Here is a 27,642-nt window from a genome sequence, read left to right on the forward strand (position 1 = left end):
CAGCACTGACTTCGGACATTGTACACACTTCTGCATTTTAGCTATTTTGTCCCTTCCCTTTTATGCACTACCTATTATTCTATCTACTTTCGAGGTTTGTAAGGGCACATTCATGTGTTTATGTCTGCAAATGGAATGGATATGTTACAGGGCATGTACTCCTACATATAGATGTATGCATGTGTGTATGCATACATACTTATAACTAACTCACTGGCCTCCACGAGGTGGTCTAATTATTACCAGGCCATCCAACCATGACAAGCCTGGATCCATGATCACATACCCATGGTTCCTCAACCCCAACCGAGTTTGACATACATGCAATCCATCCATTATCCAGTTGCTTTCACAGCCATGACACACCTCCACACATTGCCATACCCCAGCGTTAGGGGCACTACATGTATGTTGTCCCAACACATGTATTATCATGCTCTCCCACCATTTAGTCCTTGAACATACCTACCCTTCTTTGTGTAATTCACGGAGATCCAAATATGCTGTCAATTTTTGGTAGTCCAACTGGGGACTACCCTCTGATTGTTTGTAAAGTAGACTTAGCAGATCAACAATGTTACTCCCACTGGTAAAACCCTGCCTGTGGTGTGAGTAGCGGTGCTTTGCTCAGTACTGGCCAGCTTGATGTGACATATGCTGAGAGCACTATATAATACTATAGTTGCTGTTGATTCCCTTCTCATTCCTTTTCTATGCTTTATTGTTACGACGTTCATTCTTCATATATATATATATATATATATATATATATATATATATATATATATATATATATATATATGTGTGTATATGTGTTTGTTTGTTTCTTTCTTTTGGTTTTTCCCGGTTAGGGGTCGCCACAGTGGAACTCCAGTCTGCTAATGATTGGCAGTAGATTTTGACATGCTGGCTTGCCCAGCCTAATGCACAACCTTCAGCGAAGGAACGCCCATTCACGCATGTCGCCACACAGAAGACGGTCTAACTGAGAATCGAATGGGCAACGTCTAACTGTGAGGTGACAACGCTACCGCAGCACCACCACCGCAGTATATATATATATATATATATATATATATATGTTTGTGTGTGTGTGTGTTTGTGTGTGTATGTATATGTGTGTATATATATATATATATATATATATATATATATATATATATATATATATATCCTACCTGTGGTTGGAGAAGCAGGAGATTTGCTCACCCCCCTGGCCAGCTTGATATGACAGCACTAAATAATACAGGGGTTCCGCTGCTGTTTTTCTTTGCATTCGTTATGAATGCTTTATTGTGAACATGTTCATTCTTCATGGATATATATATATATATATATATATATATATATATATATATATATATATATATATATATATATATATATATATATATGTATATGTATATTACATCTGTACATACTTATGTACATTTCCTAAGGTGGGCACTGCTTACACCCGTGCAAGCACACTCAGATTTGCATACTGTTTGTTATATATGTTTACTGCTGCTTATTTGTGCTTACTTGTGCCTTATTCATTATAACAGTACCACTTTGATTGAATGGATTTGGTTAAAAGTCCCATGCGATATTCAAGTTCACTTTTACATGTTATTATGTCAGTTTTACAGCAGAACAACATTCATTCCACATGGAAAATGATATGTGCTATAGTTGAACTTGAACTGTGAATGCCTGTTCGTTAGGCGGATGCTCTAACCACTACACTATTGGTGTGCTGCTTCATTTGCATGTATACCCTTGGTTCATTGTTACCCGAACACACGCCTCAACACTTCACTAACACAGCAGTCATCCATTCTCCAGTTGGAAAAACCACACCACTACACATGCACCACTCCCTACTGCTCTAGACCCGTCCCGCATGTTGACTCACTCCAAGTATATTCAGACGTCCCAAGCTTATAGTCCTGGAACATACATTCATATAATGTTCAGGGTGTTCAAATATTCTTTTGGTTTTTGGTTCATCCGACTGGGGATTGGGACTGCCCTGTACCTGTTTGAAAGTCAGACTTAGCACATGGACAAAGTTAGTCCCACTGTTAGCATCCTAACTGTGGTTGGAGATGCAGGGGATTTGCTCACCTCTGGCCAGCTTGATATTACAGCACTAATTATTACGGGAGTTCTGCTACTGTGTTCCTTCGCATTCATTATGAATGCTTTATTGTGACCATGTTCATCCTTTACAGATATATATATATATATATATATATATATATATATATATATATATATATATATATATCTGTACGTACGCATGCATATACATCTACATGATTATTTACTTTGATCTTACTGTTGATTGACTGTGCTGTCTGCCATGTTTGTGATAACATCAGAGTTAAATATAACTGCTGTGGCTTAGTGGTAAATCACATTGGTTGTCGTGTGTAGGGTCCTGGCGTCGAGCCTTGCCGTGGCAATTTATTGTGTTGCTGGGCAGAACAAGGGCCGTTGGACAAAGGGTGGGTGCAACACTTTTCAGCAGCGGTTTTCCGTTTCGCCATATTTAACCACCGATTCCCGTCATGCAAACACCTTCTCCATTCTTACTGTGATACGTCACTCCAGTTCACATTTCAATGGTATTATATCGTTATACAGCATAAAATGTCAGAATATGCCTGTATACGGATTACGCATTGTAAATGGTTTGTGCTACAGTCGAACTGGCAACATCTGCTCATTAGGTGGATGCTCTAACCACTACACTTCACTAACACAGCAGTCATCCATTCTCCAGTTGGAAAAATACCCACTGTTAGCATCCTACCTGTGGTTGGAGAAGCAGGAGATTTGCTCACCCCTGGCCAGCTTGATATGACAGCACTAAACAATACAGGGGTTCCACTGCTGTTTTCCTTTGCATTCGTTATGAATGCTTTATTGTGAACATGTTCATTCTTCATAGACATATATATATATATATATATATATATATATATATATATATATATATATATCTGTCTGTACATACACATGCATATACACCTACATGCTTATTTACATTTCCCATACTGTTGAATGACCGCCACTTACCGCAGCGCATACCTGCTTACGTCTGCTTGAAAGTGCCTTAATCACCCTATATCTGACAGCATTATTCTGGGCATCATATAAAATTAGCAGCCCTTGCAAGACTTGGACCCAGGAACAGAAATGCCATAGTCACTGGTTTGAACACTAAACCATCCGTGATACATTCTGCATGGATGGTAGTTAGGATATATGACTTTACTACAGGCATTCCACACTACTCGCAACAAATGTGACAGTCAGTTGGTGTACATATGTATAGTACATGTTAATGTTCATATGTTTCTGAGAGACATATGTATACATTTGCAATTATACATATTTATGAATAGGACACATACTTGACAACTACTTATATGCATGTATGTGTGATGTGTAGCTATGCGAATATAAGTATGTACATTTATAGATATATGACTACATATCTGGGGTTATATGTGGCCATGTATATGAACACCCACATCCGTGAGGGACCTGTACCATTTGTATACATGGGTTGTGTGCACCATTACGACGTGGAACATGGACAGGGTATACAATTTGTGGACGTGAACTATTTGAAAGATGGCTATGGGGAAGCTTCTTGGGAACATGTGAAAGGTATATATTCCTGATAATGCAAATGGGGAGACGTGCATCACCGTCAGGTGTTTAATCCCGGTTCGTAGGTTCTGCAGGACTGGGTGGAGGCTGAGCAGGGTTGTGGACAAGTACTTCTAATCTGACTTGTGTCTGGATGTCAACGGGGGTGGAAATCGTGTTGTGCCACTAAGTCTAATCTTGAGAACAGACACTTATCCCATGAGGGATGTCCAAAAATTGTGGACGCCGATGAACCCCATTCTTTTGGCTATATGAAAATGAGGGAGGGTTGTACATGCATGTGATACCTAGTTTGCAGGCCTGAGACTGCTTAGGGTGAGACTGCCTACTAGAGGTGGGTAGGGGGACTATGTGCAGATATGGCTGGCCCAAGCTAGCAGCCCGAGTATGGGTGGTTTTGGTGGACGTTCAGCAAAGGGGGATGTGCTGTGGAGGGGACGATAGGTATTCAATTATGCATCCAGGTGTGTAGGGGTTGGATGGCTCAGTTCAGGCCAAACCATTATATGGTGCGAGCCGGTATCATTTCTGTACATGTGTATCGTACATTTTAATGTTCATATGTTTGTGGGATTGTGTTCTGCAATATGACCTGACAGGGTGTATTGGGGATGTGAATGTATGTTCTTTAGTTTCCTTTTGGATTCTCCCACTGCATCCTCGTATACCTCCAGTTCACCTATTGTACATCCGACCCAGTCTCCCCTTGGCGGATTATTACATTACCCATCACCCCCTCAAAATCCACATACACACGATCCATCCCTTCTCTGGTTGTTAGCCCATGGCACAGACAGCAGTACACATTGCCTACTCTACATATCTCTGGTACCATTATGGTTTTGAGGGCAATCCTAGCATATTTGGTCTTCCACATGCTGTACTTCATGCACATAGGTACACGCAAATACTTATCTTTCATGACATGGTAGGTTGACCCAGGTTATACCCATTCATTTTTGGGCTGTCTAGACAAAGACGACTCGGACCGCGAATGGGCAGATATTAAGCGAATGCTCTAACCATTGGGCTAGGCTTAGCAAAGGGCAGCGGTACACAAACACGCTGCATTTCACTTCCACTTGGTATAAAAATCAACACTACAATGAAATACGGACATGGGGTTTTAAATGTAATAGTTCTAGGGAAGAGGGCTCAACATTCAGCTATGTGCTTGTGTGTTTATTCCTGTGATCTTATTTTGGTGTTTACGGACCTCTCTTGTATGCTTTGCATACATTTCAGTATCCACGGATAATGACAGGAGTGATTACTATTAGAGGCAGGCTGTACTAGTCAGCATTTTAGGTTGCACAACTGTAGAGGACATGTTCATGCCTCCGTGCAGTGCTTAAACATGCCCCCTGCACTCGTGCACATTTCCTGTGCACGTGGACGGTGCGGCAGTGCACCTTCATTAATATGCATATGGTGCTGCTGCGCCATCTCTATGCCACATGCTCGGAGCAAGGCTAACACCATCCTTGCGCCGAGCTTCATGAATCTCAGGGATTGTTTAGGCTTTGTATGCTTTTTGTAAAGTTTACCAATGGTGTTCCAGTTGTTGCATCTACCTGGACAGATATATGCCAAAAGGGGCATTATACTCAATGACTGGTTTAATGAAGGCTGAGTAAAGGGAGAAAACAACATTCCTACATCTAGAAACAATCCCCTTGTTTATGTGCTGCACAATATAGAAGGACTTCCTTACCACAATGGTCACATATTGGTCAAAAGTTAAGGGATTGTCCACATAAGCTCCCAAATCCAAAACTACTGGATCAGCTCTTAGGATTGTGTTGTCAATGTGGTAGTCACCCAGGGGAGTCAACTTTCTAAAGCAGGCAATAATTAATTTTTTGGCATTTAGTTTTAGTCCATGAGTCAGACACCAGTTATTTACTTGAGACAAACCTTCCTGTAGGATGGCTGAGTCTTTTGGAGATTTGATCACTGGTCCTGGTTTGCAGTCATCTACAAATCTACTTAGCCAAAGCTCTTTGGTATCGGCTTTTACTTCTGTCCAGCATGGTCCACTGGTTCGGTGACATGGCAGATTTAGAAAGAAAATATAGGGTTGAGGATGGATGGATGCATGGGTGGAAATCATACTGGCAAAACACATTAGATGTTAATTAATTATAATAGTCCAAAGACATCTAAAACATTAAAAAATTGAGAACAGAGTCAGTACTGGGTCAGATAGAAGAATTTCCTCACTATGGTGGAAATTTGATGATCAGATGAGGGAGAGTTGCCCATATAAATACCTTGGTCTCTTATGACTGTATCTGTCTGAAGAAAATAACTATTTTTAAGAGATAAGGTGGGAGCAGTTTTTTCACAAATGCTACTATACTGCACTTTTTTGCATTTAACTTGAGAAGGAAGGAATAGTTAACAAAAGTGACTTGAATAAAAATGTAGGTGTATCAGTCAGAAGCACTTTATTTATTTAAAGAATCCCGATCATTTGATTTATTTTATGGCAAACAGTAACAGCATTAAGATTACATTTCAGTATTGGCCTGAGGCATACATTCCAAACAACATTGTCATTATGACAGTTTAAAAGAAAAAAACATGAGAATTATATTACTGGGAAGAGAAAATCGTTGTCTGTATTTATGAGGCATTTAAAAAAAACAGATTAAGCTAGCTAACTCCAAATATTATCAAAACTGATTTGGAAATGGGTGTTTATTTTGTCAACTTCAGGAACAGAGAAATAGAGGGTAGAATCATTGTTGTATTGAGTTAGGCTGGCAGGACCACAGTTTTTGGCCATATTATTCAGAAAATTTATAGTGAAAAGGTGAAGACAAAGAATGGAACCATGGGGTTTGACTTCTGATGAAGTCAAGGTTTCATTGACGAAAGTGCTTAACTTCTTATATTATTTTGTGACAATAAAAGAGTACGTGGACTCGCAACATTGGTGCTATTCTTTTGTTTTACTGTTTTTGGAGCACTAATTTACCACCATCCATTTTGGTATACCTATTAAAATACTGAGGAGATATGAAGTACAATGAGACCATCTTACAGTATGGCTGCTAATAATAAAATACCTGTCAACCAACATACAACAGGGCCTGACAGCAACAAGATGCAAGATACTGAAGCCTAATTGAATTGTTGACTGTATCAAATGCTTTCTGTAAATCTTGAAGTATAACAGCACTAATAGTATGAACTTGTTTCAAATATAGAGAAATTAAGATTATAAGAGCCATTTCTGCATTATGGCTTGGATGAAAACCATGTCAGGATTCAGACAGGCAACAGTGATTTTGTTAAGTGTGGAAAGAGTTGAGAATAGATAAATCTTTATAGCAATTTAGAAACTGGGACAATTAAGAGACTGGCTATAAATTTTAATATAGCATGAGAGTCCAATATTCTGCAGTGGAATGACATCTGAAGTTTTCCTTGCATAAGGAAAAACATCATTCCTGTGGTAGACCAGTTTACAATAATGGTATCTGGAAGGATGATAGGGGCAGAAGCCATCTTTAGGTATGTTGATGGAAGCATATCAAAGGTCAGGAATGATAGTTTTAACTTCCTGAGTAGTTGGACAAACAAACTAATGTCTGGAAGATAGTGACATTGCAAGAGTAGAAACTTAACAGAAATAAAAAATATAGGGCACTTTTCTGAAACAACTTCCCAGGTTGCTTCTTGTGTAAGTCTGGGTATAAAACCATTTAAAACCTTTTTTGTTCTTATACTTTGATGACATGGAGCTCTAAAGTGATAACAAGGTGGAATGATTGTGCACATAGGTACCACTAGAGGCATGCCAGGAGCATATTTCTGCAGAAGGGTTATACGTAACTGTTTATTAGGAGTAAGGATTTTAGATGTGTCTTTTACCAAGATATTCATTTCAGAGTATGTGTGTGTGTGTGTCTGCGTGTGTGTATGTGTCCTTGTATGCATGTGCACTGTCCAAAAAAATCTCACAAATTCAAGTTGCCAGGAGCAGATGTAGAGAGGATTTTAAGTGAATCATTGGATTACCTTGGACACGTGCAGAGGAATTATAATTTTGTATGTTTGTGTGTGAATAACATTAGGATATGTTAGTACCAGGGGCAGATATGTACAGAAAGATCATTCATGTGCATTTCTAAAGCTACAATAAAATATTATGGTTTTCTGTTATGAAGTCCTATTTTACAGAGCCTTTATTCAACTCTGAAAAGGCAACAAAGAACAATAAATGAGGGACATATCTCTGTTTACTTCCATCCGCAACTGCTTAACAGAGAGATCTGCTGGAGAGCTACTGAATAAGAAAAATCTGTGTGTATACCACCATTGCCCAGATGCATAACTATCTGCATCTGCTGTCTTTGGAAGAAAGCAATTCAAATACTCCAACAGCTGCATACTTTTCAACAATAGCTACTTTCACCTTACCTACCTACTTGTGTTGCTTTTACCTACACCACAATAAAGAGCAGTTGGAGGTCACTTAACTCGCATCAGCAGATTGGTACTTCCAATTTCCCTGATTTTAGTGAGGTCAGCAGGGCCCAAAGTTTGGGCCTAAAAAACTTACTTAAAATTTGCTCTGTATAATGTTGCAGTGGCAAAGCAGACATTATCTTATTGTGAAGTCGCCTTCTTCCCATACTAATAGTGCTATTATGACCATTTTGTCTTCCTGACCATATTTAGGAATAGTTGCTTGTGTTATAATCCTATCCTCCCAGTTGGCTGCTCTACTAAATAACATGATGTAAACATCAGTCTACTTCTACGAACTTGGCTTTCTGTTTGCCACAAACTTGAGTATCACACTGGTTGAAGTGAATATCTTTTCCTCCCATGTAGCTGCCCAGAACCTTTGTACTTGAAATGGAGCAGTTTCTACATGAGAGAATTTATAGTGGAAATGTATGACGTTGTCTGTAATATGAACTGCTAATTACAATCAGTGACTTAGTTTTATTTGAGTTTAAGAATATAGCCCAATTTTTATAGAAATTTTATAAATATAATATAAATATAAATATAATTTTATAGAAATTTTATAAATTTTATTTTATGTGGGTTTCAAACTGTAGTCACAAGATTACTGCATTCTCTGTGCTACCATGAGTCTTTTGCGTTCATTGAAATTTTAAGGGAACTTTGCGCTGGATTGTCAAAAAAAGTGCTATCTGCTGTTTTGTACTGTTTACTCTGCACAATATTTAACACTATGAATTGGCTACTTCCTCTTTTTGTCTGCATGCAGTCATGAAACCTGTTTGTTAATCAAGGGCTGCTGCTGCTGTTGCATTCAGAATATAGTGCAGGAATGCTGAGACTTGAATCCTGATATTTCTGAAAAATTTGTCCTCTGCCTATGAGCATTCTTAATTGGACATGCCGGATCATACACCTCTTATTCCCCATGCCTTCTCAGTCTGAAGTGGCACCTGATGCAGGCTTACAAGATTCATTAAAATACTCAGGTTGCCAAAATAATAAAACTGTTAGAACAAGTATAAATGCTAGGAATATGATCCCATCAAAGCAGATATTGGCTTCCAAGGACATCTCTGCAGATTGAATAAACATCACACTACAAGGCATGTGTTTCTCTTTTTATGTCTTACTTCCCATCTGTGACCTTAAGAGGCATGATGCATTTGAGTTTGGTAAGTCCTATCATTTGGTCTCACATACGAGATGTACCTCCAGTATTGTACTATATTTTTAATTGTACTGCGTGTTTTTATTGTGTTTTTGTCATCCTGTTTGTTCATTTTAATACATCAGTGCTTAAACTGTAAACATTTGAGTCATTTTAAATTTGAATAATGAGCCGAGTTAATTTTTAGTTGTGTTTTTCTAAACAGCCCTTGTGATATCCTATTGGGTGCCCACTGAAAGTCCAAGAATCTTGGGTGTGATCTTCTGAACAGCAATGATTATGAGGATGCATACTAAGTTGAAACTGTGGCATCTTGGTGTTTTCCTCTTCTCCATGGTACAGTGATCTTAGAGTTAGTATGTGTATGTAATAGGATGGGGGAGGGGCACAGACCCATGTTAGGGATATAGGAGGATGAACCCCCTTGAATAAAATACTTTAAAGGTTTTAACAATGAATTTTTGGAATTTGCTGTTTATTTTTTTCATGGATTGCAAACTAATTTACAAAGTGTTTAGACACTCAGTATCAGGTCTTGCACTTTCAGTAGGGAGAAATCCTACTGTGACCCCTAATTGATCAGATTAATTATATGCAAGCAGGAACTAATGTGTCCTGCTTTCTTTTGTGAAAAAACAACTGTTTATTAGTGAGCATTCTTACCATCCTCCTCTTCTTAGCTGTAGTTTTCTTGCTGGTTGGTTGTTTGGTAATACATCAGGTAGTCATCGCCTGCCAGGCAGTTACTGAAATGCATACCTCAGCAACATGACTTGTTTTGATATGGAAGCTAACAGCACCTGACATGGGGTCTGATAGTGAATGCTGTTTCAGTGCAATAAGCCATTGACTATTACTGCATCCACCCACAACCCCTTTTCCCATTTTTGCACAGTGGCAATCAGCTAGACCCAAAGTGTACACTGTCAGGTGGCTAGCACTGCCGTGGTAGTTTTTCCACACCTCATTGTCACATGCACACTCACACCTATGGCCAGTTTAGAGTGTCCAGTCCACCTAATGCATGTCTTTGGAATTTGGAAGGAAACCAGAGCACCTGGATGAAACCCATGCGAACACAGGGAGGACATGCAGACTGCACACAGAAGGCACCCCAGCCGAGAATCAAAATGGGAAACCTGTTGTGAGATGACAATGCTATCTGCTGTGCCACTGTTCATGATGTTACTGATCTAGCAGTCTAATTCTCTGCATTTTTAATTTTGACAAATATAGACACATAGGTTGCTTTTTAAAACTCAATGAATGAATATAGTTTCTAAGCATTTTACTTTCTGTGCCTCTTGGACTTGCAAAATGATTATCCTGCATGCAAAGCTATCCTGCAGACATTACATTTGAATTATTGCATAATTATTTTTGTTTCTACAAATCAAACACTGAAAATTTGAAGACAGGTTAGGATCAGGGATAGGAGAAGGTGGGTTACCTGGATGTAATATGTGGTTAATTGACTTCCAGAAATCCCTAGGGTTACTATTGTGATTAAAGGTGGATTGTGAGTAGAAATTTCTTTTATCAGATACTATCACCAGGGATACATGTGTAGGTTTGTATGTATGCGGATGCAGGATTGTACATGTGTACTACCATGTTTACGTGTATAGGACTGTGTTTTTGTTTTTCAGAGCTATCCATGTGCAGAATGATCTTGTATGTGTGATATCAGGGCTTTGTGTGCATATAGGCTTATTTATGTGCATTGTCAAGGGCACAAATGTGCAGATGGATTTTACCTATGTGCTACTAAGGGTATTTGTTTGTTGGACTGTACATATGTGTGCATTACAAAGAGTTCATTTAGAAGAATTATACATTTGTACATTTGTATTACCCGGGGCACATTGGTACAGCACTCTATGTATGTATGTTTTCAAGGGCACACATGAACAAATAATTTACATGTATGCTACGAGAAGCACATGTTTAAGATTTTATCTGTATGTCTGCTATTAGAGACACATATATGCAAATAGATTGAGCATGTATGATACCAGGGAAATGTGTAAGATTGTGTGTGTGTGTGTGTGTGTGTGTGTGTGTGTGTGTGTGTGTGTGTGTGTGTGTGTGTGTGTGTGTGTGTGTGTGTGTGTGTGTGTGTGTGTGTGTGTGTGTGTGTGTGTGTCTGTGTGTTTGTATACATGCATATTACCAGCATCACATATCACATTGCATTTTTTGAACTACAGAAGGAAATGACACCTATTGCCTCTCCTTAAAATGCATTTAACAGGGAATTTAATCAGTTTTTGAAACCAGAACTCTGTGAGCCATCCCACAGGAGTTTGGAAAATGGCTCACACTACACCAAACTGTACACGTGCATGGTCCCATCTCTCCTTATGACTATTGAAGCTCGCAGCACAGGTCTACTTGTATACAAAACTCAGTATTGCAGGAAACCTGGGTTCCCATTAGATACTACCTGCAGTATTTAGTCCCAAAATAAGGTGGAACTTCTGCCTTGCCAAGAAACCCAGTCATTTCATTGAACAGTTTTCATTCCAGCACTAATCCAGTCAATGTATTGCACAAACATACTTAATTGTCGGCTATCATTGCAATGATTCTCATATTCCTAAGAGTGCTCATCCCATGGCAGACAACTATTTATACAATCTTATATTTATGTCATTACACTGTATACTGAGCATTATATACTTTACTAGGAATTTTGTTCTGTCCCATTTTTCTTTTATTACTTTTTATTTGACTATAAATGCATTTATACTCCAACTTAACACCAAAAATAAACCCACTTAATTATTTGTAAATTCCCATTATTTATTCTTTTGTATCTTCATCCCAATATTTCCCAATTTTCTCAGTTTTTCTTGGCTATTACCAACATACCCACCCCCAACACTAGATGTAACATAGACTGGTTATGACTGAATAACTCTCCTATTAACACAAACACTCTACTCTTATTCTACAACCTATTTATTCCCACAAAAGAAGACCTCAACTACAAGAGATAATAAAGAGTATAAAGATAAAAAGATATACAAAAATATACAAACAAACATAACAAACAAACCTTTCCAGATGACATCATTCCCACTCCTAACCTACATAACTACTAATCTAAAGGAATACATGTCAACTAAAATCAAAATATGTCAAGATCCCAAAATCAAAGCATTTAACGACTTCCTCTCTTTAAAGCTGATCCTCTTTAAATGGAATTGTTTAAGAAAATCTTCCTCTGGAGGAAGCAGTATTATTGTTTTACTACATTCTTTATTATCATTAATACACATGCTCCTGATCAGCCACCAGAATTAAGACCAAACCCCCCATGGCTGACTCCCTCCAACACTAAAACTCCATGCATAAAAGAAACAAAGCATGGACAAAAAAGGGAGACAAAGAAAAGAAATGATGAGTTAAAAATTGATTAGCTTAAAATCAAAAAAAAAAAAAATAAAAAAAAATACAAAAAAAAACAAGAAACTACTGTAGGAAACTCATATTAACTCAACCAAACAAAACAGTTCTCAGTAGAAATCACTCTTCTTCTCTCCCAGGGACTGCTAAAACTCCCTCCCCTCTAATACTGATCCAGATACCCGCTTCCAGACTGCTAATGTCTTCAACTCTTTTTCTGAAACTATTCAATCCCAAGCCAAACAAATGAACCCTAACACTCTCATACCACTAACAAACAACACCCTCCTCTTATTTATTGATTTATTGTCTGATTGCCTGACTGAGTACTGATTGTGCTACAGTCCCTGTGACTAAGTTTTAAAATCTGCCGCATACTACAGGAAACATGCCTATATACGTCAAGCTGTTTACAACTCCCGCCCTCATTGCATCAACAAAATGCAGCACCAAATAACTCAGAATCAAGAAGTACCTGACAGCTGATCACCAAACAGAAAATGCAAACATATGTTTATTAAACTTAACAACTACAGAGTCTGTGAACAAAATAATTGAAAAATACATATTTTAGAATTAGAAAACCCAATTTAAGTGTTAAGAGCATAATTACTGCACAAAAGAAATGCTAAACAGAAACCTTCAGAAACCTTTGCACTTCATCCTTAAATATGTTCTTATTCTTGCTGCTTCATGTAATGGAGAGGAGTTTGATCCTCATCTTTTCTCTGCAAGCCAGAAATGAGAACCCCATGCTAACTGGCACATTTTGGAATAGAGACCAGGTGCTGCATAGAATCTGCAAATGTTCAAAGGGTCCTATGAATGTGATGATTTTAGATAAAGTAGGGCAGATAGGTATAAAAAGAAATGAATAAACTTTGCAGAGCTGGGTAACTATGAAGTGGAGTTTAAATTTAAGTCAGCCAAGTTACTCAGTCAGTAGGAATGGTAGCTGCTACTTGTGGATTTTACAGCAAATCAAGCTGTTCTTTTAAAAGCCTGTTCTAACTTTTGACGAAAATAAAATTGCCAAAGATTCCAAAGACAACCACAAGGCATTCTATAGCTATGTCAAGAATCTAAATGGCAATCCTCAGATCTGCTTTGAGCTACAACAGAATGGCATTAAATATACTGATCCCAAGGATATTGCCAGTATCCTAGTAGATCGATTCAGTGCCAACTTCACCCCCTAAAGGGCCCATCTCAATACCGAAAGATTGGCAAATTTCAGTAATAATGGCCACACAGGTAAAATCCGCACTCTCCAAAGCTAAGAATACAGCATCCATGAGACCAGACGACATCCTGGTCTGTGTACTACATGAACTGCAAAATGAACTGGCACCTCACCTAAGTGTCATGTTTAATCATAGCCTCACCTCAGGCTTCATGCCCACTAAGTGGCGTACAGCTACAGTTATCCCACTCCATAAGGAGGGATCCACCTTGTATCCTGGGAACTATCGCCCCATCAGACTGATGAGCCTGATCTGCAAGGCCATGGAACATATTATAATGGAACTTATAAACGAAGACATTGGCAACCTTTGAAACACTGGACCCCACCCAGTTTGGGTTTGTGAAGGGCAGATCTTGTCTCCTGAACCTGATTGACTTCTAATCAGTCTCCAGAGCTGCAGACGAGGGTAAGGTGGTCCACACAGCCTGTCTGGATCTCACCAAGGCCTTCGACACCATCCCCCACTCTGTAATCATAGATAAACTTACTAAGCTGGGTATTAATCCCTACGTCACTCGATGGGTTGCCAACTGGCTTACTGACAGAACACACACTGTAAAAGTAGCTGACTCCAAATACAGCTCCAGACAAGTGACAAGTGGAGTACCTCAGGGTTCAGCACTGGGACCATTCTTGTTTGGCATCTACTTCTCTGAAGTACAGGCCAACACTAAGGGACTCTGGCTAACAAAGTTTGCAGATGACTGTAAACTGGGAGCCAGTATTGAATCCCCAAATGATGTGGATATTCTAGAAAAGGGCCTTACAGAAACAGATGCTTGGTGCCAGAGCCATGGGCTCAAGCTCAATGCCAATAAATGTATAGTTATCTCCTTTGGGAAAATACATGTACCCATGAATTACCACATAGGTGGCAGTAAACTAAACACTGAAAGTGTGATAAAAGACTTTGGGACACAGGTGGACAGTGGTCTCACCTTCAATAACCACATCACCACAACAGTCAGGAAATCCTTCTATGTGGCACACTTCATCACTAAGGGCTTTTCATCCAGAAAAAAGGAGGTCATTGTCCCACTGTACTCATCCCTCATTAGACCCATTATATAATACTGCGAACAAATAAACTGACAAACTGGAAAAAAACACAAACTTGCGGACTGCACAACCCACTGGACAACCAACAAAAGTCCAAACCCAGCTGTAAATAGTAGTCACACAAAAATCCAAAGCCAGGTGTAAATTCACGTAGAAAATCCACATATAAAATCCACACAAGATGCACAGATAAACCAAAAAGCCAACTTTATTTTCTAGACATGAAGTTAAGCGCTTTTCGTCCCACTATATTGTGGGACTTCTTCAGACAAACAAGAACAAACTGCTGAAACCGTTTAAATAATCAAATTGGCGCTAAACAAAAGCGCCGTATCCTAGCAACAGTAGACAAACAACTCCATTGTATAACCTTATATAACATTTAAAATCTACTAAAATATTATAAAATATGTTGTGTGTATTAACTAAAATAAAACTTGTATATAATGAACTAAAAATGTATGTAAAATACAGTGAATAAACCTAATATAGTTGTATTATGCTATTGCAATCACATACAAGTAAAAACACACCAAACAGTAATGCTTACTGATCAAATACATGGGATGCATCGAATTGGATTAAATGAATGGATAAAACCTAACTGATATTATTATTACTAGTAAAACTGCTGTATTTTATTTATATAAACACTGAAAAATGAAAAATATAATAATAAAATATATGTATAAACAAAAGCGGCAATCTAACAACTGTAGACATTACTAGCAATATTCATGAACTAGTGTGCAGAAGCTATAATACAAATAAACTTGTAAATAATAGCTCATCTACGCAAACTTCTTAACTTAAGTATGGGATAGAGAGAACAAATCTCGTTTAATCCTGGTAAAACACTGGCATTACAATGAAGTTGCCAGTATAATTCCAGGACTTCAAGTAATACTTGATCTGGACCATCCCTCCCATCTGAAATAATGGTGTCAATTGCTCTAAATGAAAATGTGTGATTAATGTTTTCTATAATGTGTTTTGCTAATGCGTTGTCTAACATTTTTCCTAATAGCATATAAATGCTTGTAGACACGCTCACGTAATTTTCTATCTGTTTTGCCAATATAAAAGGCAGGACATAATTTGCACTGGGCTAAATAAATCACTCCTTTCGATTGACAATTAAATTTGTGTCTTACTTTATGTGTCACGTTCCTAATGATGAACGATTTGCCTGTAGCCATCTGTATACAGTATTTACACATGTTACATTGGAACATTCCTTTTCTTAAAAATGATGATTTTGTGTCACTTTGTATTATCTGTTTGAGATTCCTACCTCTTTTCCAAATGATTTTGGCTTAGGTGGTAATTTTTTACATATATCATTATCAAATTTAATCATGTTATAATTTTTATTGATAATGAAAATAATGGTATCACTATCAGAACTAAAAGGGGTGATGAAAGACAAATTAATAGGAGGAGTATGGATGTTATTTGTTTCTACTGTTTGGTATTGATTAGTACCAAGAATTGGAAGATAGAGGCCTGTTTCCCTTTTATTTGTAACTTCCTTAACTAGTTGGTCCAAAAGTTGTCGAGGGTAACCTCTACTAATAAACATACCCTTTAGTAATTGGCATTCGTCATGAAAATGGCCAGTTCTAGAAATCATACGAGCTGCCCGGACTAACTGTCCTTTTACAACAGATTTCTTTTGATATGTAGGATGGTTACTACTGTAATGCAGGAAAGTGTTGGAATAAGTTTCTTTTCTATATATTTTTGCATAAAAAACTTTGTTGTTGTAATCTTTACGTAAATCAATGTCTAAATACGTTATTCTGTCATGATTAAACGTGTACATGAAGTTTAAAAAATCAGTACTAGAATTGAAGAAGGAAATTAGTTCAGTGATCATGGCATCATTGCCTTCAATTAAAATAAAAATATCATCTAAAAATCATGTATAGTACTTGATTTTACTCATGATGTTGACATTCTTACCCAACACTTCCTGCTCCCAGTATGCCATGACCAAGTTGGCAAAGCTCCCCCCACAGGGGGAGCCCATGGCAACACCTATTTTCTGCAAGTAGATTTTATTATCAAAAGTAAAATAGTTGTAAGACAAAACAATATCTAACATTTCTTCCACTAATTTAATTTCTGTTTGGGGTACATCGTGTTTCCTCAAAATAAAACTGACTCATTCTATACCATCCTGATGAGGTATACAGGTGTATAGATCTTTTACATCAACTGTTAGGAAGTTCAAATTATCCTCGCATTTTAAATTATTGATATTTTGAAGGAAGGACCAGGAATCTTTACATATGACTTTTTCCTTATGGACATATTTTTGGAGGACCATGTCGACCATCTTAGCACATGGATAGGTTATACTATTCCTGGCATCAACTAATGGTCTCATAGGTGGGTCCACTAGTGATTTATGAATTTTTGGGATGCCGAAAAGTATAGGTAATCTAGGTGTCAGCATTGTTAAATAATTTAATGTTGTCATGTCTATCCTACCTTCAATAAAAAAATCATTAAACAAAGATCTTATAGTATTATATGATTGATGGAGTTGATTCCTGGAGGTTTCCTCATATGCTGTGTTGTTAAGTGTTAGTAACATTTTATTAATATACTGCTGTTGAGTCATGATAATCAGCCCTCCACCTTTATCCAGTTGTAAAAATCTCACTCCTGTCTCCTTTAGTGTCTGTAATGCCTTTCTTTCCAACATTGTGATGTTGGAACATGTATTGGTCCTAGTTAAATTGACAGGTAACATATTTCTCAAATCATTTTCACAAATTTTCTCAAAAAAGTTTAAAGAAGGATGCATCGGTGGTATAAATGTACTAGCTATATGCAAATTATTGTCACCTGTGAGCTCATTAGCAAAAAACATATTTAAATTTAATCTTCTCAAAAATAACTTCAAATCAATGATAGTTTGAACCATATCTGCTCTTTTACTAGGAACAAAGGTAGAACCTCGAGTAAGTAATTCAATAACGAGTGGTTCTACTGTTGCAGTACTATAACTGAAAATTTTAAAGTCTTTAGCCGATTTATACAATATATTTGGATGTTCAAGCCAGTCAGTACTTACCTCCCCCTCTTCCCTCATGTATTGGAGTAATTCTTGTTGGAATAATAATTGTTCCTTCTCAAGTTGTAATGGGGAACACCCATCCAAAAATTTACTTGTTGTTGTGATTGAACAGTCTGGGGTGAAGGACTTATAGATGTACCAGTTTGTTCAATATGATGTAAAACTGGGCCAGAATTTTTAGAATTGGTAATATCATGTGTATCTTGTCCATGAGTTCCTTGTTCTGGCATATTATTCTCACATTGATTGTGTGTCATAACAGAATTAACTCTTACCTGGGAGGGGGGAGGTTTAGGATATGCTGTACCATTACTGTATACTTGTCTATCCCTGCTCAATTTCTTTAGTTTCCCTTCTTTGATTTTGTCCATGTATTGATCAATACTTGTAAAAATCCTGTCGTAATCATACTGATAACGAACAAAATTGATATGCTGTTGGATAGTCTCATCTATCCTAGTTGCTTCCTGCATAAGTGTAGTAGACTGTATCTGGTAATGTTTACTGATAACTTCTAATAATTCACAGCCATGTTTGTTGAAAAGTTTTATTAGTTCTCGATGAAAGGGAGATCCATCCACAAGGCCAGTTGGATATTGCCATGATTTCAAACCTTTGGGAACTATACCTTCACTTAGACATTCGCGAAAATATGCTATTTCAATTTGCAATTTCTTGTATTTCACTAATGTCTGATCAAACTGTTTAAGCAGTACCAAAATGTCTATAGGATCCGTAGCCGGTTGCTCCCTGATACCACTGTGAGTTGGCATTTGAAGTGACAGTGGTTCTGTTAACCATTCGGTCAATTTGGGTGCTCCAATAAGCCCACTGGATCGAATATTACTGTTTGTAGATCTCTCAGTATTATTGTCAGGTCGTTGTAATAAATTACACTCATGTTCACTGGGTTCTAAGTTATGCATACCTGAAGGTGTTATTTTGTCAGGGTCCGATATATTTACACATGTTTTTGATTAATTAAATTTGTTTCTGTGCTATTAGAAACACCTGCTGAATAAGGCACAGAATTAATATTATTGTTACTGTTGCTGGAAAGGGCATCAACTTTCTTGCTCAATGTTTCAACTTGGCAAGTCAAAGTTTCAATTAAATTGAACATTGTAGCGTTTGAATTTTGGCTGTTTAGTGGAGATGAAGTCAGAATAGGAACTGCGTCCTCAGCCATGACAAACTACTGCGAACAAATAAACCGACAAACTGGAGAAAAACACAAACTTGCAGACTGCAGAACCCAGCGGACAACCAACAAAAGTCCAAACCCAGCTGTAAATAGTAGTCACACAAAGCCAGGTGTAAATTCACGTAGAAAATCCACATATAAAATCCACACAAGATGCACGGATAAACCAAAAAGCCAACTTTATTTTCTAGACATGAAGTTAAGCGATTTTCATCCCACTATGTTGTGGGACTTCTTCAGACAAACAAGAACAAACTACTGAAACTGTTTAAATAATCAAATTGGTGCCAAACAAGAGCACCGTATCCTAGCAACAGTAAACAAACAACTCCATTGTATAACCTTACATAATGTTTAAAATTTACTAAAATATTATAAAATATGTTGTGTGTATTAACTAAAATAAAACTTATTTGTTCGCAGTAGTTTGTCATTTAATTGAAACTTTGACTCGCCAAGTTGAAACATTGAGCAAGAAAGTTGATGCCCTTTCCAGCAGATATGGTTCAAACTATCATTGATTTGAAGTTATTTTTCAGAAGATTAAATTTAAATATGTTTTTTGCTAATGAGCTTACAGTTGACAATAATTTGCATATAGCTAGTACATTTATACCACAGATGCATCCTTTTTTAAACTTTTTTGAGAAAATTTGTGAAAATGATTTGAGAAATATGTTACATGTTAATTTAACTAGGACCAATACACGTTCCAACATCACAATGTTGGAAAGAAAGGCATTACAGACACTAAAGGAGACAGGAGTGAGATTTTTACAACCGGATAAAGGTGGAGGGCTGATTATCATGACTCAACAGCAGTATATTAGTAAAATGTTACTAACACTTAACAACGCAGCATATAAGGAAAAAGTCATATGTAAAGATTCCTGGTCCGTCCTTCAAAATATCAATAATTTAAAATTCGAGGATAATTTGAACTTCCTAACAGTTGAAGTAAAAGATCTATACACCTGTATACCTCATCAGGATGGTATAGAATGGGTCAGTTTTATTTTGAGGAAACACGATGCACCCCAAACAGAAATTAAATTAGTGGAAGAAATGTTAGATATTGTTTTGTCTTACAACTATTTTACTTTTGATAATAAAATCTACTTGCAGAAAATAGGTGTTGCCATGGGCTCCCCCTGTGGGAGGAGCTTTGCCAACTTGGTCATGGCATACTGGGAGCAGGAAGTGTTGGGTAAGAATGTCAACGTCATGAGTAAAATCAAGTACTATACACAATTTTTAGATGATATTTTTATTTTAATTGAAGGCAATGATGCCATGATCACTGAACTAATTTCCTTCTTCAGTTCTAGTACTGATTTTTTAAACTTCAGGTACACGTTTAATCATGACAGAATAACGTATTTAAACGTTGATTTATGTAAAGATTACAACAACAAAGTTTTTTATGCAAAAATATATAGAAAAGAAACTTATTCCAACACTTTCCTGCATTACAGTAGTAACCATCCTACATATCAAAAGAAATCTGTTGTAAAAGGACAGTTAGTCTGGGCAGCTCGTATGATTTCTAGAACTGGCCATTTTCATGACGAATGCCAATTACTAAAGGGTATGTTTATTAGTAGAGGTTACCCTCGACAACTTTTGGACCAACTAGTTAAGGAAGTTACAAATAAAAGGGAAACAGGCCTCTATCTTCCAATTCTTGGTACTAATCAATACCAAACAGTAGAAACAAGTAACATCCATACTCCTCCTATTAATTTGTCTTTCATCACCCCTTTTAGTTCTGATAGTGATACCATTATTTTCATTATCAATAAAAATTGGAACATGATTAAATTTGATAATGATATATGTAAAAAATTACCACCTAAGCCAAAAATCATTTGGAAAAGAGGTAGGAATTTCAAACAGATAATACAATGTGACACAAAATCATCATTTTTAAGAAAAGGAATGTTCCAATGTAACATGTGTAAATACTGTATACAGATGGCTACAGGCAAATCGTTCACCATTAGGAACGTGACACATAAAGTAAGACACAAATTTAATTGTCAATCGAAAGGAGTGATTTATTTAGCCTAGTGCAAATTATGTCCTGCCTTTTATATTGGCAAAACAGATAGAAAATTATGTGAGCGTGTCTACGAGCATTTATATGCTATTAGGAAAAATAGGTTAGACAACGCATTAGCAAAACACATTATAGAAAACAATCACACATTTTCATTTAGAGCAATTGACACCATTATTTCAGATGGGAGGGATGGTCCAGATCAAGTATTACTTGAAGTCCTGGAATTATACTGGCAACTTCGTTGTAATGCCAGTGTTTTACAAGGATTAAACGAGATTTGTTCTCTCTATCCCATACTTAAGTTAAGAAGTTTGCATAGATGAGCTATTATTTACAAGTTTATTTGTATTATAGCTTCTGCACACTAGTTCATGAATATTGCTAGTAATGTCTACAGTTGTTAGATTGCCGCTTTTGTTTATACATATATTTTATTATTATATTTTTCATTTTTCAGTGTTTTTATAAATAAAATACAGCGGTTTTACTAGTAATAATATCAGTTAGGTTTTATCCATTCATTTAATCCAATTCGATGCATCCCATGTATTTGATCAGTAAGCATTACTGTTTGGTGTGTTTTTACTTGTATGTGATTGCAATAACATAATACAACTATATTAGGTTTATTCATTGTATTTTACATAAATTTTTAGTTCATTATATACAAGTTTTATTTTAGTTAATACACACAACATATTTTATAATATTTTAGTAGATTTTAAATGTTATATAAGGTTATGCAATGGAGTTGTTTGCTTACTGTTGCTAGGATACAACGCTCTTGTTTGGCGCCAATTTGATTATTTAAACGGTTTCAGCAGTTTGTTCTTGTTTGTCTGAAGAAGTCCCACAACATAGTGGGACAAAAAGCGCTAAACTTCATGTCTAGAAAATAAAGTTGGCTTTTTGGTTTATCCGTGCATCTTGTGTGGATTTTATATGTGGATTTTCTACGTGAATTTACACCTGGCTTTGGATTTTTGTGTGACTACTATTTACAGCTGGGTTTGGACTTTTGTTGGTTGTCTGGTGGGTTCTGCAGTCTGCAAGTTTGTGTTTTTCTCCATTATATAATACAACGCCCCGTTTGGTATGTACCTCTCATGACATCTGCAACAACTGGAAAGGCCGCAGAAACACCTCACTAAAAGAATCACAGGCCTGAAGCAGATGCCCTATGCTGACCATCTAAAAAAACTCCAGCTATACTCTGTCGCATATTGTCTACTCAGAGGTGATCTCTGCTTAACATACAAGGCTATGTCAAATTCAGAGCTGTTGGACATGCTACACTTAAAGAAATCCCAATCCCTCAGAGCCACATGCTTCAGGGATCTAAACCTTGTCATCACAATGAACAAAACATGCTGGAGGGATAGGTTCCTGACCCAGAGACTCCCTAGACACTGGAATAGACTGCCCATACATGTCAAGTAGAGCGCCTCTTTGGCCCTCTTCAAAAGGAACCTTGACGATTGGATGAGAGATAGGAAATTCACTCCGGGGATCACGTCAGTCGTCCTGCTAGACAGGGGTCCAGGAAAGTAAATATTGTGGGAAGAAATAGCCAGGGAATTGTTATGGCTAGGCTTGTATAGGTCCTAGGGCTGATAGCCTAGTACCAACCTATGAACCTATGAAATAGAGAGTCTAAGTTAATCAGTAGGTGAGAGGTGTTCAGTAAACATGAAAACTGATATGAATTGGCAGAGGTTACTCTGGTAATAACAGTAAGAAAAGACTGTACCTCATGCAATTTACCCAATTTGAGACTGTTTTTGCTACACACTTTTTAACATGAATATCAGATTTCAGTCATTTTCTAAAATGGCACCAAAACTTCCTTCTTTTAAAGTTGAATCAAGATGATTATTAATAAGTTTTTCTCTAATGTCTTCTTTTTAGGTGAAGATGCTAAAAAATTGTTAAATGGTTTAGGTATAGTTTTTGGAGAGTAGATCATCCATTTAGTTTTCGTGGCATTCAGACACCAGCTCATACTGTTAAACCAAGTTTGAATGGAGTCAAAAGAAACCTGAAATCTAGTGTTAACAGACTTCGGAGAACAACCACACAGAGAGTGATGGTCTAGTCAACTGCATTTGGAATAAGCTTGCTTTCTAATTATGATTAGCCACATCATTCATGCAAGCTGTCAATAAGACTGGAGCAAATACTAAGCATTGAGATATACAACTTACCTGAAGGGTGGGATGAGATTGTTCTATTGCATTTTATTGTTTGTGTTCTGCTTTTTAGATAACTAAGGTGTTTTCAAGGGTTTGTAGCAACATGGTGTGATATGTTGTATAGAAGGCCTTGGTTAGGTCAAGGACGACTATGGCACCAACATTACCAGAGATGAGCTCCTCATAGGTGAATTTCATAACAGCAGGTAAGGTGGTTTATGTGCCAGATTTAGGCCAAAAACTATGGTAGTTATTCAATGGTAAAGAGGAATAAAGCCCTCACTTTCAGCTAGTGGCCTGGGCAGTGGAGTTACTGGCAGGCTGGGCAGGTGGGTCACTGGCAAGGAGGGGTAGGAAACAAGTGGCAAATGTCAACTTGCCCATCTTAAGATGAGACACTGTGGTTGGTCCATAGTGATGACCATGATGGCCTGGATTACAATAGTGGTGTGCCATATACCAGGGATCAGCATGTGTGAAAGCACACATGCACTTCTTGCAGGCAGGTGAGATGCAAAAGTTGCATTTTCAGCAAGTGAAGGGATATAGGGGTACAAATATAATATTCCAACCTCAGACAGCATATGACAGTTCTACTCTCAGCACCTGACTCTCACCTTCTGGGGAGAAAGAATGTGTCTGTAGGCTTTTACCTCTAGAGGGGATGAATTAGAGCATTGAGGTGGAAGCTTGATGGTTAGTAAGGTTGGAAAAAATCTGCAAAAAAAACTAAAGTTTAGGAGTTATTCTGCTGTTTGTGTATATGCTATTCAGTTTTTCTCAAAAAGCAGTTAATAGGCTATGGGCTGATCAGTACCTCCATGTTCTGTGTTGGATCTATTTATCAAGATTGTGAGCAAGTGTGTAATGATTTGGTATGTAAACTTTAAGAATTCAGGTGGGATTTGGTTGGAATAACCTACCATGTGAAAATGTGGACCCAAGGAGGTAGATATTTGCATATGTGATACTCATACTTTCATAAAGTTCAGGAGCTGTGGATGGGGTTGAGGAACATGCTAAAGGAAGTATATGGAGTAGCTATGAATGCCCACAAATAATCTATTTGCAATGGAGGAGTAAGCAGTGGACTGTTAATAAGATAGTGGATCAAGAGCATTATTTGGAAATCCTGGAGTGAAGATAGAAAGTAATGTAAGTGATTAAAGCAGATGTATTGCAGGGGATTAATTGGGGGTATGATAGGGTAGGGTAAAGTTGAGTCTGCATTTACAAGAGAGGTGGAGCATATGGTTGGGGAGCAGTATGGAGACTAAAGGTGTGGAGCGGAGTTTGAAGCAATATGGTAACAGGACCGAAAAGAAAGGATGTCAGTGGGTATTAAAAGGATTGAAAAAATATAGGGAGTTCCCAAGAAAATGGAATCTGCAGGAGAAATTGTGTATGTCTATGGATAGTTTATGTGCATACTTGGAATTTGCGGTAGATCTGTCTCATTGTTCATGAGTAAAGGGTACTGTCCTTAAAAGAATGTGCACTTTGGTAGATGTGTAGTTCAGTGGAGGGATTTCCTTATTTTATTTTGTTACAGAACTTTGGGCAATAGGTTTGAGAAGACCATCTGCTTTGAAGATAAAAAGTATATATGGTAATTTCTGTTATCCTTTTCTATAAATAATTTAATGAAAAAGAGGTGGTGTTTTGTCTAGAGCAGGTGAATCTGGTTTGAGCTTTCTAAGGAAATGAACAAAACATTTCTGTCAATCATTTGATTTGTCAGGCAAGGTTTGTTAGGTTAGAAAGGTAATACATTTTATCTACACTATCTGCCAGTAGATATTTTGCTTTGTTTTTCAGTAGAAGTTTCAGTACAGTAATTTGAGTTCAGGTTGTAAAGATTTGATATTGCTAGGGTTAGAGTGCCTCGAGACAAGCTATTGAACCAAATCATAAAAATGATTATCACACACTCAAAAACTGTGTCATCATCTAATTCTGAAAGTGAGGATGGAGTGTAATTATGACCAGAATTAAGAAGATGATTTACTGTTCTTTTAGATTTTTTTTTTAGTTTCTCAATTCCCGAGTAATTATATGACGCATACTGTGCTGAAAAGGATTCATGTCAGTCTATCAAAACACAGTTTTTCAAAAAGTAAATTGATCACAGAAAGTAATTACTTCACCTTTCAAAAATACATATTTTTTTCTCTGGGATGAATGTTGGGACCTTTGCCCTTGCACCCTGACAAAATATTAATAATGGCAGAGTTTGTATACAATAGAATAATAGCAAAACTCTGTGTAGCAACCTAATTCAACAAATGCACATTCTCTCCATGTTATTTTTCATTCAAGCATTCGACCATCATGATACTGTTGGCTACCTCCTGAAAGGTTTCAAGTTTGTGCATCACCATTGTGGGACATCCTATACTGCCAGCTAGTGCACAGTGTGTGGCCTGATGTTGCATTCTCTGTTGTTGAGGAGAAAGGCTTGAGTACGCAGGTCCTTTGCTGACCATCTCCAAAAATGCAGACTGGGAAGTCTCGGAAAAATATGAAATATAATTTAAAAAATGTAGGCTTGTGCTTTCTTTTCACTTCTTTATCTTTTGGGGTTCAGTGTTATGTTTAGGGTGGTAAAATGGAAAACACTTTTGTGGCATTGGATCAGTCAGTGATGCAGTTTATTCTTAGGCTGAGCTGGCTTTTATGTGAAGTTTGCAAGTATGTGTTTGTTGCAATGTGATCTTTTTCTCCTGATTTTGCAAACATTTAAAAAAAAACATGCAGGTAGCTGGATTGCCAATGTTACTTTAGAGTTAGGAGTGCATGTGAATTTGTATACCATGCAGTAGACAGGCACCCTGTATAAAGCTGGTTCCTGTCTTGTAAACATTGCTGGGATAGGTTCCAGTCCCCTCAATACCTTAATTAGATAAAGCAGTTATAGAAAAACTTATGGATGAGTCCAACCTTACCTACTTTCTTAATATATTGTATAGCCATTTTTTTTATTTTTGTTTATCTTGTAATTTCCCAGATATATATATATATATATATATATATATATATATATATATATATATATAGCTCATATTTTTGTCTTTTCATCTGCTTTTAGAAAGCTGCAGGAATCAGTCACAAGCCAGAAAACATTCTGTATCCAAGAGCCTGAAACACCTTTTTCAGCCTACAACCAAGTTTGTTAAAGCTCTCAAAAGGTACGTAAAGAAAATAAACTGCTAACAGATTACTTTTAATCTTTCTTTTTTCTTCTCTTTTATAAGTCTTTGTTTTATGAATGCTGACACTGTGGTTTAGATTAAGACAGTGGTAAGTTGTGTGTTTAAACTAGCAAGCAGGGGTTCAAGTGTGCAGCAGAAGCATTGCTCTGCCTGCTGTTCCATGAAAGTATGAACAGTACTGTGGAGACAGCACAGTTTGCACCTTGGTGGCAGCAGCAGTTCTAATCTCCCCACTGGTTGTCTCAATAATATTACTCATTAGAATGAGTATGGTATTACAAATAGCCTTGCAATATCCTGGCAATGAGCACAATTCAGTCCCCAGATGTAAATGCTATGTATTGAAATCTTCACTTCTCTCAAAAAGAGATGGTTTAATTACTACTTACTGTCATGTGATCCTGCAATATTTTGCTGGATATTACACCTTTAATGCTGTAGCAGATTTGGACAAACAGAAATATGGCATATTTGAACTTCAAAGTAATCATTACCAAATAAGGTTATGCAGCCTCTATGGGATTAAAACCATACTGTTTGGGACCAAACTCAGGTCTTTGTGCTTACCCTGATAAATAATCCTAATGTTAATAATGGTGGAGACACTTTGTGTTGAAAATCTAGTTATGATCAGATATCCATCTCATAGATTAAGGTTTATCATAATGTATTCAAATCTATCATTATTACAGCTTTAATGATTTTCTGTGGCATGATTCAGAAATGAGATAAATGACAGAAAGGAAAAGCAACTATTGTACTTGAAATCCCTCTTCATGAACCCCTCCCATATTTATTGTTACTTGTAATGTAAGTGTGGTTTCTGAGGCTACAGAAATCTATGCC

At 37.1% G+C, this 27,642-nt stretch overlaps 1 protein-coding gene across 1 annotated transcript in view; it reads left to right on the forward strand.

Moving 5' to 3' along the window:
• Positions 1-27,642, forward strand: part of LOC122816489 (ankyrin repeat and fibronectin type-III domain-containing protein 1-like) — a 2,048,587-nt gene that overhangs the window by 1,677,367 nt on the left and 343,578 nt on the right. The window contains exon 11 of the mRNA XM_044089320.1: positions 26,673-26,772. Within this exon, the coding sequence (XP_043945255.1) occupies positions 26,673-26,772 (100 nt within the window). The remainder of the gene's footprint in view (positions 1-26,672; positions 26,773-27,642) is intronic.

The sequence above is a fragment of the Protopterus annectens genome, chromosome 12.part0, assembly GCF_019279795.1.
Source record: "Protopterus annectens isolate FY-2018-M chromosome 12.part0, PAN1.0, whole genome shotgun sequence".
Taxonomy (NCBI): Eukaryota; Metazoa; Chordata; order Ceratodontiformes; family Protopteridae; genus Protopterus; species Protopterus annectens.